The 14,389-nt window shown below is 39.5% G+C and overlaps 1 protein-coding gene across 10 annotated transcripts in view; it reads left to right on the top strand.

Moving 5' to 3' along the window:
• Positions 1-1,679: 1,679 nt before the first annotated feature.
• Positions 1,680-14,389, top strand: part of DMXL2 (Dmx like 2) — a 124,748-nt gene continuing 112,038 nt past the window's right edge. For 8 of the 10 annotated variants that reach the window (XM_033107092.1, XM_033107093.1, XM_033107094.1 and 5 more), the window contains exon 1: positions 1,680-1,992. In XM_033107092.1, coding sequence (XP_032962983.1) covers positions 1,906-1,992 — 87 coding nt within the window. In that variant the 5' untranslated portion in view covers positions 1,680-1,905. The remainder of the gene's footprint in view (positions 1,993-14,389) is intronic. The other 2 variants (XM_033107095.1, XM_033107099.1) reach the window with 2 other exon arrangements.

A 14,389-nucleotide genomic window follows, 5' to 3' on the forward strand; every position in this document is an offset into this window, starting at 1 on the left:
AGACTACAGTATTGTGATAATTCAATGAGAAACGATGAAGTCTGAAATGAAGGTAAATGGCAGTGGGGATGATGAGGAACATGAATTAGGGACTTCAGAAAGAAACCTTTAGATGTGGGCCAGAAAGAGAGAAAGGAGCCAAAAGTGGCTCTGTGGTTTCTAGTCTGATTGACTGGGGGAACAGTTATGCCACTAAATAAAAAGGAAAATGCCTTAGGTCATTGGGATTATCTTTGGCTCCTCCTTTCTACTGAACAGATTACCAATTTCAGCCAGTCCTTTGCCATCTTCCTCACCATTCTAAATTATCCTTCACGAAGTCATATTCCTAAAGCAGTTTTGACTGTATAAACATTTGATGGACCCCCACATCCCACCCCACCACACACACACCATGCAGAATGAAATCTAAGCTTTAGTGGAGTATATAAGACTCTCCATCTTCAGACAGGCCACGAGCTACCTCTTGGATACCTTTTATCTCTTTAACTACGTTATCATTTCCTTTCCCCATCCTATATATCTACCTTAAACATCAATCTAATCTTTGTTCCTCTAACACATCCTCTAATCCTTAGCACAAGCTATTTTCTCTATTTGAATGCAGCGTTTGTTGTCCATCTCAGCCTGCCAAAATTCACGGATTGTTTATGTCAGCATCTCCATAACACTTTATCCCATCCCCGTAGTCAAAAGTATTCTTCCTTTTTTGTGGTGCATAGACTTTTGTGTCTTAATCATTAACACTTGGCGTCTGCCTGGTTTTGTAGATAGTTGTGCCTTGGTATCCCTTCTATTTCCTTGCCCCAGTGACTCATACACAGTATAAACTCAAAATTTGTGATGAATTGACCTGGAGCAGGGATCTGATCCCTGTATCAACCACTCAAAGTTTAGCAGTCTGGAAAAATCAGGCGATCCTGCGAATCCAAAACATTAAGCAAGAAAAAAAAATGTATAGAAGAGATACCCATCTCTAGGGGGCCCTTTCGCTGTCTAGAACGACTGTGACAAAAGATGGGAGCAAAATAATTTGCTGTCAGAGGAGTGCGTCTTCAGGTATCAAGATGCCTTTATTGTTTATGTAAAATAAAATATCTTACGTACCGTACTTTAAAAAAAGCCCTAAGGGATTTCAGATTTCCCTAGGTGGAATTTCCCGATGACGGGTGTTCTTTAGAGCTCAAATGCACCGACCATTATGCAGTGTATTTGGGGGTGGATTACACATCCTGCAAAAACAGACTCGCGGTGTTTCCCCAGAATTGGACAGCTGCGTGGCTTGGAGCCACGCCCTTTCCCCGCCCACGCTCCCGCCCCCTGCGGCCGCAGCCCGGAGGCTCCGAGGGAACTCCCGCACGTCTGCGCGCGCAGTCCCGGGCCAAGGGTCCGCACGCTGCGCGCAATTGCCCTGGAAACCACTGCGCGCGCACGCGCAAACGTGGGGCGGGGAGAAGGACTGAGCTAAGAGCTTTGCGGCTGGAGGAGGGTTTTACCCTCCCACTCGACCATCACGCCCCGCCGGGTGGGCGTGCGCGCCGCCCATCTCCCCCGGGCGGAGCGTCCCTTCTAGCACGCGCCCGGCTTGCGCGTTCGCCCCAGCGCTCCCCCGCCTCACACGCACCCTTTGCCTTCCTCCCGCATTTGTGCGCCGGTGCAGCAAGCAGTGGGAGCATCCGGGCATTTCCGCCGCCGAGCGGCGATCTGGGCGGCGGCGGTTGAGGATCTCCTATGGCTGGGAAGAGGCGGGTGGAAGGCAAAAGTGGGGCCAGGCGATAAGCCAGAGGCGCCGCGCAGTGGGTCCTGAGGGAGGCGGAGAGGGAGTGCTCTTGCGGCCGGAGGAGGGCCGGGCGTGAGGCTCCTGGAGCCTCTCTTGCTTTCTTCTGGCCAGTCTGGGCTTCGGACATGCATCTGCATCAGGTCCTCACTGGTGCTGTCAACCCTGGAGACAACTGCTACTCCGTGGGCAGCGTCGGGGATGTCCCCTTCACGGTGAGCGGCGTCCGCGACCCCGAGGGGGAGGGACCGGGTTCCGGACGCGGGGGCCGAGACCCGTTGTCCTGTGCCCACGCCTCCCCCGGGGGCTGCGAGGTACTGGTGGGCCCCACTCGCTCTCCCCCTCTGCAGCCCAGTTAAGGGCGGAGGGGGCGTGCGACTGCGAGTCCGAGTCCTGCGGCTGGTATAGGAAATTACCCGTCAGGGGAAAGGATTAGAAATTCACCGCACTGTCCGCCCTCAGCAAACGGGCTCCCAGGGTGCTAGACTAGAAGGTTCCTCTCCTAGGGCGGCCCCTGGTCTGCCGTGGAGGAAGATGGTTGCAACCGCTGAAATCCCAGAGTGTCCGTTTCGCACCTGCTCTTGGCGTGGAGGCAGAGACTTGGTCATGACTCGGGGCATGGAGGCGATACCGATGCGCTGGGCTCGCCCTGCTTACAGTGTATAGGGCAGCGAGGAGACGCCGGAGCCTGCGGCTTTAAACCCGACCCAGCCCTCTATCTCCTGATAAGCAGAATTTTAATTCCCACCAGAAAGTAGAAAAATTCGTTCTCTGACCCTGAAAAATTTAGAATGGAAGGGTTTGCGTGACAGTGGCCTGAGGAGCTCTTATTTATCACGAGATCACTGTATGGTAACCTTCGGTGATATTTTAATCCGTTTGCAAGGTAGGCTGGGTTTTTTAAGCTAAGGCAATGTGAAAATTTTATGCCTTTTTCTTGTTTGTGCGAGTAAAGTATGTAAGCAATAACATGTTAGAACCTCCTTAAAATCTAGATGAAATATACATGTTTCTCAACGAGCGTGGATGGATCAGTCCTTTTTGAGAATGGGATGTTAGTATAAGCTAATTCAAACCAAGCCCTGGAGCTTCTTTTACCCATAGATACACTCCCATGGATTAACACGAGTTCCTTTTTTTGTATTAAATTTATACATGGTCCTCATTAGAAGGAACTGTAGGCAATGAGACCTCAATTAACTACACATTGTATTGATAACCATTTTGCTTGATAAAATTGGAAATAGCATAATGGTGTGCTTTTTAGATAGGGAAACACTGATCTGATGTCTGCTTTCCAACAACATGTTTTTAAAGCTGCAGAAATATCCAGCAAAACTGCAGAATCATGAAGCACAATGCATTCTGGAACAGAATTTGCCAGTGTGATACATTAAAAATAATTCTGTACGATTGCTTTTTGGCCATTTTAGTTTTTAAATGTAATTAGCTTGGCTTTGTTCCAGTTTAGAACGAACCCTTAAAAAATATAATTTGCCTGACTTGTATTGTTACACCTTTTTCTATCAATATAGTGTTATCTGTGTTTTGTGTACATGTGACCTAAAAGATCTATATAGTTGAGCTTGGACTTCAAGTGTGTAGAGGATATTTGGGGCATAGAAGAAATTTCCCTCTCTGCTAATTGTGTAAGTGGGGAAGAAGTTCCTCAGTGTTAGCACAGGCTTCCTCCATGAAGAAACAAATCTGGAACTTTGGGTTATGGGGTATTTCCACACTATTGTGGTATTTTTCTATTTTCACCTAAAGTGGAACTGTTTTCATCTAAAGTCTCACTGCGGGGCTGGTATATAACACTAAACAGATTTAGATGCAGTCTGGAAAAGCCAGTGTGAGAATTGTGAGTGCTGCGCAGGTGTGGTTATGCTGTAGGCCACTCTTGACGAGGTCCTTGGAATCATTTTCATATCTTTTTCCACCTCCCCAATTCAACCTGTCACCAAGTCTAGCTGACTCTCTGCAGTGTCTATCAGATTTATCCCTTTTCATGTCCTCACTTACTACCTTATACAACCTTATTTGTATTTAATATGACAGTTTCCAAACTGGTTTTCCTGACACTGATCTGATCACTTCAGCTCATCCTTCACACAGCTGCTGGGATCATATTCTTCCAATACCATTTCACCAAATTCTGGACTCAATAATATGTAGTTGTTCCTAATAGCTATGTTAGGAAATTTAAACTTGTCAGATATTCTTCTGCCATCTTTGACTTCATATTTGATTATATATACTTTGCTGTAGACATAATTAATCTTACTCTAGCCTACATTTTTATGTTGCAACAAGAGAATCCTTTTCAGTTTCCCAAATAGCACTCAGAATTTACCTGGTTTAGGATGCTTACCTATGACACTGATTACTTGTAATGCCCTTGGCATTACAAACCTATGCTGCACTCTGTCTCATTTTAATATTTAGTTTTGAATACACTGATCCCGTTATAATTTTGCCTTGAACTAGAAATGACCTTTTGGGCTCTATGAAGAACAGATTTGCTTTAAAAGAAATGATGAAATGATGACAAGTTGTTTTTAAGTACTCTAGAATTAACTAACAATTATTTAAATGCCTATGTTAGTATAGTAAAATAAAAAAATTTTAAAAAGTGTAGCTCTTTTACAGAGAACATGCTATTTAGTTTGTATAGCAGTCAGATGAAAAAACTTGAGTTCTGGGTCAGAGGACTAAAAAAGGGGACCAGCCAGGACTGGAATGGCGGTCTTGTGACTTCTCACCGGTGAGTTTTTTCTGTAGTGTTTCTTTCCTATCAGAGTTCTTGCTCTGAAGGATGTGTATGTTTGTGGAAGGCCTAGACATGGCCATTGTACAAGGAAAGACTGTCTTGCAGCTAGCTAGTGGTTCTTAGCCAATAATAACCTGAGGACCTTTTCAAAATAGGGTAGATCATTTATTTAGGATTCTATAAACAAAGTTTTTGAAAGGGAATTGTTCCAAAAGGATTTTGAAATGTTCATGACGTTGCAGTTGAAAAACAGCGTGTTATATATATAGCGCTGAGCCTGGTGGGTGGTGTGATTTGCTGGACTGTGAATGACTGCTAGGTTATGTCAGTATGGTCCTTCTGTGCTATGTTGACATGGTGGTGCAGTTTGTAATGGATTGTCTTAGTGATGTGTGTCCTTCTAGTGCTACATTTTCACTAGTTGATGGTTTTCACTTGTGTTTTGGCAATTAGCAGTTTTTAAAAAACAATTGTGATTTTATAAATATAGTTGTATGTATCACCTTTTGAAACATTCTTTTCTTTTCATTGTAATACCTAAGTTCTGGAAATACTGTTATCCTGCAAAAGTCAGGTCCCAGATAGTCCAAGGAGATGATCTTCTACCATGTAATTGCTTTCTTGTGCTTTATTTTGCCATTGAGACATTTCCAACTACACTCTTATAGATAGGTGGATGTTTGAAGGCTTAATGCAATAGATAGTGTAAATTTTTCCTTACTGATATTGTTTATTACTTTCCTGAAAAATAGTCCTTAGTTATTTTTTCTTTTTTTGTGTAAGAATTAAAATATTAATTAAAATGATGGTACATGATGATTATTAATATAATTTAAAAATTTTCACCATTTGGCATTAAGGCATGCAAACTGTGTTTTCAGGCAGATAAGAGCAGTTGATGTCATTCCAATCTGATGTGAATTAAATACATTGATCAAAGTTTACAAAAATTAGTTAGTCATTTCCATTCTCAGGGAGCTTATAATATACTGGCAAAGATTAAGAAGGATATACGTAATTATAATGTAATGCAAATAAAAGAGATCACGTGTAGTTGGGAAGATAAAAGATTTCACAGATTGACATTTGAAAAGACAGAGTGGTATTAGACCTTTCTGGATGGCAAGAACAACAAAAGCCAAGGAATGGTGTGATATAAAGGATAAATTCCTTCACAAAAGTGGTTTTTTAAAAACACAAGTTTCCTTATTAAATAGCAAAACACTCTTAGAGTGCTGAAAAATATAATTTGCAAACAACACCCATAGCTTTTTAGGAAAACGTAGCTGTATTCTGACATTTCTTGACTTTTGTTGTTGTTGTTGTTTTTTTTTTAAGTCACCAGGTTAGTAACGAATGAAAAAAACATTAATTTAAAAGTTAGAAGATAATGCTTATATGACCTCTTTTTCTGGCATTTAGATATATTTTAATTCAACTGTAGTATAACATTCTAGTCCTATGGAGTGGCAACACCAAACGTTGAAAATGATCAGCCTGTTTATACATTTAGCAAGTGTCTTTTTGAACACTTAGGTGTGTGAGACTCCATGGAGATTAAAACATAAAAACATAGTTCTGATTTCAGGGAATTTATTAAAAAATTGTATTAACCTTTATCTAATAGTAAAGTTCTGTACTTAATCATAGCTGGCCAGCTGTGTGGTATTTTTAGGCACTTAAATTCTGATGAGAATTCAAAAGGAATAATAGATCACCTTTGGCCAGGGGAACTGGGGAGTTGAACAGAAAAATGCTTCTTTACAGGCTGGTTATCTATATGAGGTGTGATGAAACAATATGGTGAATATTTAAATAAAAAATTTCTTACGGTAAAAGACACATTGCCATTAATCACCCTCAAAATACTCCCCCTCGCTTCAAACATACCTATCTCCTCATTCTTGCCACTTTCTGAAGCAGTTCTGGAAGTCCTCTTTCGTGAGTGTCTTTAGTTGCGCTGTTGTGGCTGCCTCGACGTCCTGAATCATTTTGATTTTGGGGAAGAGCCGGAAGTTGCACAGTGCCAGATACAGTGGATGAGGACACACCATAATGTTTTTATTTGACAGAAATTGCTGTACCAAAAGCAATGTGTGGCGTGGAGCGTTGTCATGATGGAGGATGATTTATGACATGCTTTAAAACACACCTTGTCTCAAATGTAGCTCACACCTGACTGACAGCACCGAACAAGTTGAAACATGTCAGACATTGTTACTAAGGTTCCACATGCCGCCTCCCACATAGAAGATCCCTGCCTTTCCGTTGCATGGCACTCGGCAGCAGCATTCACTGTATTTTGTGATCACAACGGAAAGGCTCTGTGTCACACGTTGCTTCTGGTACAGCAATTTCTGTCAGAAACATTATGGTGTGTCCTCATCCCCCTTATTCACTGGATCTGGCACCATGTGACTTCTGGCTCTTCCCCAAAGTCAAAATGACTGTGAAAGGTAAATGTTTTGAATTGATTCAGGACATCAAGGCAGCCACTACAGTGCAACTAAAGATACTCATGAAAGAGGACTTCCAGAACTGCTTCAGAAAGTGGCAAGAATGAGGGGATAGGTGTGTTTGAAGCGAGGGGGAGTATTTTGAGGGTGATTAATGGCAATGTGTCTTTTACTGTAATAAATTTTTAAAAAATTTAAACTTTCACCATAATTTTTGATCACACCGTGTAGGTATAACAACTCACACCTATTAACAGCATTTGTTGAGAGTAAAGGGGAAGACAGAAGCAAGAATTTAGAATGGATTTGTTTTCCAAGCAAATTGGCCTGTTCTTGGAGAGTGGCTTCTTGTTTATTTAAATTGATATCTTTCAGTTTGTGGGGTTGTGTTTGGTGTCAGCCTGTAGGTGTATATGAGGTTATAGAAGTTTTTTCTTATGTTCTCGAACAGATTGTTAATTAGCCATTCTACCTATAGTGAGAAGACTCCCAGCAGCTACTCAGAAACTCGGGTATAGTCTTGAATGATGCCTTTTCAGAAATGGGAGGTCAGAGACCAATGACTTACATGACCTTGGCTAAATCAAACTCGTTTAGGTTTTTCATCTATAAAATGAGGTTCTTAAATTAGGTACTAAGTGTTCAGACCTCAAATGAGCATTATATCAGCTTCTTTAGAGATTTCCAAGGGATAAATGAGAAAATGGACCAGAAACATAAAGTGCTTGTGGTGAAGTTACAGGTTTGGAGTCTGTTGTACAATTCCCCTCCACTTGTACGAGGTAGGACAATTAAGTTCGCGAATTCATCCTAGAAAAAGTGCTGCATCCCTCATTGCTGAATATCACTACGGTCACTTCAAACTACTCCCTTTGGGAAGCTATGCACTGATGCCAGAGCCTACTCCACCCTTCAAAGCAACTTTGGAACTCTTTTTCTTGAATGGCCATCAGAGTTGTCGTTGTATTACCCTTGATGTCCTGAATGTAACCCAAATATCTTTCTTTCAATATTTCCTTTATCTTCAGGTAAAGAAAGAAGTCATTGGGGGCTAGATCAGGTGAGTAGGAGGGGTGTTCAAACACAATTATTTGTTTCCTGCCTAAAAACTCCCTCACAGACAGTGCCCTGTGAGCTGGTACATTGTCATGATACAAGAGCCATGAATTGTTGGTGAAAAGTTCAGGTTGTCTAACTTTTTTGCACAGCCTTTTTAACACTTCCAAATAGTAAACTTGGTTAACTGTTTGTCCAGTTGGTACAAATTCATAATGAATAATCCCTTTGATATCAAAAAAGGTTAGCAACATCGTTGCAACAAGTTCGCGAACTTAATTTTCAGACCTGTTGGTCAGACTTTACGGTCAGGGAGCCTGGCCTCCTCCTTTCTGGCTCAGGGTATAAGTCATACAGAGAGTTTATGAAGTAGTGTGTCTCTGGGCTCACAGTCGAGAAGGAGGCTCTTGTTTATGATTGTCTCCTCAGCTTTGGTCGCTGGTAGTTGCCTGTAACTGTCACATGCAGTGTACGAGTAGAGTGGGCGATGGGCTAGTGTAATGGTGTTCGGGTCCTCCACCCTCTAAATACATTTACTCCTTTACTTTCTGTTCTTATGATTTTGGGTATTTGAAAGATGACTTTACAAATTATAATCAGTATCTTACCTTGGATCTTGGGAAATTTTTAGAGCAAATCAGAATCTCAGTGTCTAATCATCAAAAAGAACACAGCATGTTGGGTTACCACCACAGTGGGACAGTGGAAAAAAAGTCATGCCTGACCAATTTAATTTCCTTCTGTGATAGAAAAAAACAGTATTTAAAAAGGGATAATAGAGAATATCTGTAATTTAGATTTAGTAAGGCTCTTCTAGCTTGTGGGTTATTTTTTAAATAAGTTCAGAGCCAAATATTTTAATAGAAGTTTTAGGGTTTTCAGTCTTTTTAAGTTTGTAGAATTCTTTGCATTAGATTTTTTCTCTGGACCCCTCACTTATGATGTAACAGGATTGATCTATAATTGATGAAACAGGTGCAACTTACACAGGTGGTATGACTGTACTTTCCTTGTGATAAGTTCATGTAACCCTGTGATTTGATGTTTATACGTAAAACCAGTTGCCTGTACTTGTTATTCTCAAATCTTCTCATTTCATGATTGCTAAGGGCTCCTTTAATGCTCTCTCCCCATCATAAATACCTAAAAAATATGATGGTTATCTTCTATCCCTCTGATAGAGAAGTCAGTAGGTTTAAAGGGGTCAATGAATAGAGCAAGACTCCTTTAAACATTTTACTGTATGATAATTTGGTAGGATGATTTGAAAGCCATAAATAATATCCTTCTATGTTGTTACTGAAGATTTTTTCCTTTTAGACCACTTCCTTTAAAAATTGAACCCTCTCAAGAATAATCACATTTAATTTAATTCATAATAAATCATGATATTTTCATCCTGTGATTTTAGGAGGAACTCAGGAAACCTGAGACTATATGGGCATTATGCAAAAGGGCATAGATGAACCCCAAAAAACACATGAAAGTTTTGGCTTAGACTCAGTTCAAAGATATAATTAGCTTATATGGTAAAATGCCAACATTTTCCTAGGAGTGAGGGCTGGTTTTGTGATGTGTTGTCTGGTCATGACTGTATCTGTACTTAGGAAGATCTAACAGAAGGAGACAATTCAAATTATCATGTATTCTACCCATAGTATCTTCCATCATTCCTTTTATGTACGTGAATTATGTTTCCAGCATAGGCCTGTTCCTCCATTTATACCAGTGGTTTTAAACTGGGAGCAATTTTACCCCCTTCGGGACATTTGGCAATGTGTGGAGACATTTTTGATTGTGACCCGGTTGGCAGGGAGGACTCGCATTTAGTGGGGAGAGGCCAGAAATCCTGATAAATGTCCTGCAATGCACAGGACAGACTCCCACAATGAAGAATTATTCAGTCCCAAATGTAAATACTGTTGAAGTTGTGAGAAACCCTAGTTCGCATGCCCTCTTATCTACTCAAGGGCATTGCTCTAGCAGTTTCTCTTTTGCTATAAAATTGTTTTTTCTTCTTTATTGAAATACTTTCTTCATGTAGCTCTCCTGATTTTCCTCCACCTTTCTTCACTGCTCCTTCTCAGCCTGGTTCCAGATTTCTATAGCCAGCTGTTTCTTTGACATCTATCCTCTTGAATAACAGCTACTTCTGAGTCCCCATCCTCAGAACATTCTCCTCCTGCCTTTCCTAAATCAGTAAATGGCTACTTCATTTTTTTTTTCAGTTCCCTTGGACTCTTTTACTCTTTTCTTTTATTTACTCCCCATAGCTAATATTGGCAAATTATGTTGGCTGTACCTTCAAAATGCAGTCAGAATCTGACCATTTCTCATCCTTTGTACTGCTACCACCCTGGTCCAAAACACCATCATCTCTTTCCAGGATTATGGCAGTAGGCTCTTAACAGATCTCCTTACCTTGTCTGCCTTTAGTCTTATCCTCCTTCAGTTTATTCTCAACATAGTAGCCAGAATGATCCTGTTAAAATACAGTCAGGTGCTGCTTAATGATGGACACATTCTGAGGAATGTGTCATTTTTGTGATTTTTGTCATTGCGTGAACATCATCGAGTGCACTTACACAAACCTAGGTGGTACAACCTACTACACACCTAGGTTATATGGTACAGACTGTTGTTCCTAGGCTACAAACCTGTACAGTATGTTACTCTAACAACAGGAGATTAAATCCCAAGAGATTAAAGCCCAAGAGAAAATGATGCAGTCAAGAGATGGGAGTAAACACAAGATGTATGAAGCTGCTGCCCGCGTAATATGGCATACTGTTTTACAGAAAAAAAATTTTTTTATAAGTAGAAAGAATACATGCTAAAATAATGATAATTTTATATAGATATAATCAAAAGTCCAATTTTGTCATTAAAAACAAAAAGAAGAAAACCCTAAAGAAATCAAGTGTTTTGTTTAAAAAATTATAAATGTAACATCTGCATTATAAAAAACTCGTAATTCAAACAATGTTGAAATACAGAAAGTAAAAAGGAAACTGAAAAGGAAAGTTTCCATTCTCCAGTAGAATTTTGATTAACATAACTTCCTGGTTAGCCTTCATTCAAAAATTATTTGAGTGCCCAGCATTGCGTATACCCATAAGGTAAACCAGCTATTAAACGTGCCCTGTTGTACAGGAGGACATGCTGTATTGTAATAAGCTATAAACTAGTTAAATTGGGGGTCACCTACCAAAGTGATGACTTTGGCAATAGGGTAATTGAACTGTAGCCCTTCTTTCTAGCAGTGTTTAATAGGGCCAGTTTTATGTGCTTAGTATATGGAAATGACAATATTTTTTGAAGTGGTAGGATTAATATTGCTCTTTATGTTAAATTGGTACATGAAATTAAATGTTTTACAATTTAGATCTAGTAAAGGAATTTTATATCTAGGAATTAAACGATTTAATCAAAGTCACACAGCTAGACCTACGGCAGAATGAAGACTAGAACCCAAGGTTCCCAGTCCTTCTCCTCTTAAAATTTAAAAAGTAACATACGCCCTTGTAGATAATTTGAAAAATGTAGAAGAAAGATAAAATTATCTTTTATGTACAATGGAGAGATTACCCCTGTTAACATTTTGGTAAATTGGACCAAGGCCTCATGGAGGAGGCTTATATTATTGATTTGAGAATGTTATCTGTATCTTTTTTCTTACTGAGTTTTGGGTTGTTATTTTTCTAAGAACTTATTCTTTTGCACAGATTTTCAGAGTTATTAGTTTAAAATTGTTCACAGCAAGCTCTTATTATCTTTAAGGTCAGTAGTGTTTGTCGGGCTGCTTCTTTTCTCATTACTGCCATTGATTATTTGTGCCTTCTCATTTTCTTCAGTAGAACTTTATCAACTTTATTAATCTTTTAAAATAACTTACTTTTAACTTTATTAGTTCTCTATGTTATATATTTTCTATTGCATTAACTTTTTTTTATTGGTTTCATGTGTACAAAAACAACATAATGATTAGTCCTTTACACCCCTCACAGAGTGATAACCCCGCCCCAAGTCTAGTACCCCTCTGACATTGTACACAGCCATTGTAATACCATTGACTATATTCCCTATGCTGTGCTTTATATGCCGTCACACACGCACACACACACGCATGAAGTCTGACAATTAAGTTCACGAACTCATCCAGTAAAAAGTGCTACATCCCTTATTGCTGAATATCACTACGGTCAACTTCTAAGTACTTCCCTTGGGAAGCTATGCACTGATGCCAGCGCCTAGTCCACCCTTCAAAGCACTTGTGGAACTTTTTTCTAGAATGGCCATCAAAGCTGTCGTCATGTTACGCTTGATGTCCTGAATGTCATCAAAATGTCTTCCTTTCAATCTTTCCTTTATCTTCAGGTAAAGAAAGAAGTCATTGGGGACCAGATCAGGTGAGTAGGAGGGTGTTCCAATACAGTTCTTTGTTCATTGGCTAAAAACTCCTTCACAGACAGTGCCGTGTGAGCTGGAGCATTGTCGTGATGCAAGAGCCATGAATTGTTGGTGAAAACTGCAGGTCATCTAACTTTTTCACGCAGCCTTTTCAGCACTTCCAAATAGTATACTTGGTTAAGTGTCCAGTTCGTACAAATTCATGAATAATCCCTCTGATACCAAGAAAGGTTAGCAACATTGTTGCAGCAAGTTCGCCAACTTAATTGGCAGACCTCCTGTGTGTGTATGTGTGTGTGTGTGTATGTGTGTGTGTGTAAAATTATAGTTGACATTCAGTATTATTTTATATTCATTTCAGGTGTACAGTACAGTGGATAGGCATTTATATGATCTACGAAGTGATCCCCCCAATAAGTCCAGTGCCCATCTGACACCCTATATAATCTTTACAACATTATTGATTATATTCCCTATATTGCAAGGCATATCCCCAGGACTATTTTGTGACTACCAGTTTGTACTTTATAATCCCCTCACCTTCTCTACCATTCCCTGACCTCCCTCCCATCTAGCAGCCATCAGTTTTTTCTCTGTATCTGTGAGTCTATTTCTGTTTTGTTTTCTCGTTTATTCTGTTCTTTAGATTCCACATATAAGTGAGATCATATGGTATTTGTCTTTCTCAGTCTGACTTGTTTAATTTAGCATAATATCCTCTAGGTCCATCCATATTGTCTCAAATGGTAAGATTTCATTTTTTTTTTATGGCAGAGTAACACTCCATTGTATAAATGTACCACAATTTCTTTTTCCAGTTGTCTATTATGGGCATTTCGGTTTCCCTATCTTGGTTATTGGGAATACCACTGCAGTAAACAGGGGTGCATATATTTTTTTTGAATTAGTGTTTTGGATTTCTTTGTATAAATACCCAGGAGTGGAATTGCTGGGTCAGAAGGTAGTTCTGCTTTTAACTTTTTGAGGAACCTTCATACTTTTTCCATAGTGGCTGCACCAATTTGAAATCCCACCAACAGTGCACGAGGGTTCCCTTTTCTTTACATCCTCACCAGCACTTGTTCTTTGTAGATTTATTGATGACAGCCATTCTGACAGGTGTGAGGTATCTCATTGTGGTTTTTATTTGCATTTCTCTGCTGATTAGAATGATGTTGAGCATCTTTTCATATGTCTATTGGCCATCTGTCCTCTTTGGAGAAATGTCTGTACATGTTCTCAGCCCATTTTTTAACTGGATTGTTTGTCTTTTCGGTGTTGAGTTGTATGAGTTTTTTTAAATAAATTTTGGATATTAACCCCTTATCAGATGTATCATTGGCAAATATATTCTCCCATTCAGTAGGATATCTTTTTGTTTTCTTGATGGTTTCCTTTGCTGTGCAAAAATTTTTTAGTTTGATGTAATCCCATTTGTTTATTTTTTCTTTTGTTTCCTTTGCCTGAGGGGATATATCATTAAAAATATTACTAAGGGAAACGTGTGAGAGTTTACTTCCTATATTTTCTTCTAGGAATTTTATGGTTTCAGGTCTTACATTGAAGTCTTTAATCCATTTTTAGTTTATTCTTGTATATGGCATAAGAAGGTGGTCCAGTTTCATTTTTTTCCATGTTTTCCCAGTACCATTGATTAAATAAAGTGTCGTTACCCCAGTGTTAATTCTTGCTTCCTTTGTCATAGATTAAAAGACCATATAGGCATGGATTTATTTCTTGTCTCTCCATTCTGTTCCATTGATCTGTGTGTCTTATTTAATTAACTCCTATTTTTAATTTATTGTTTCTATATTTTTTGGATTAATTTTGCTGTTTCCCCCATAACTTGAGATAAATGCTTAGCTCATTCCAGTCTTTCTTTCTGTATATGCATTTATGAATGTAAGTTTTAAATTCTTA

This window comes from Rhinolophus ferrumequinum, chromosome 6 (genome assembly GCF_004115265.2).
Source record: "Rhinolophus ferrumequinum isolate MPI-CBG mRhiFer1 chromosome 6, mRhiFer1_v1.p, whole genome shotgun sequence".
Lineage (NCBI taxonomy): Eukaryota > Metazoa > Chordata > Mammalia > Chiroptera > Rhinolophidae > Rhinolophus > Rhinolophus ferrumequinum.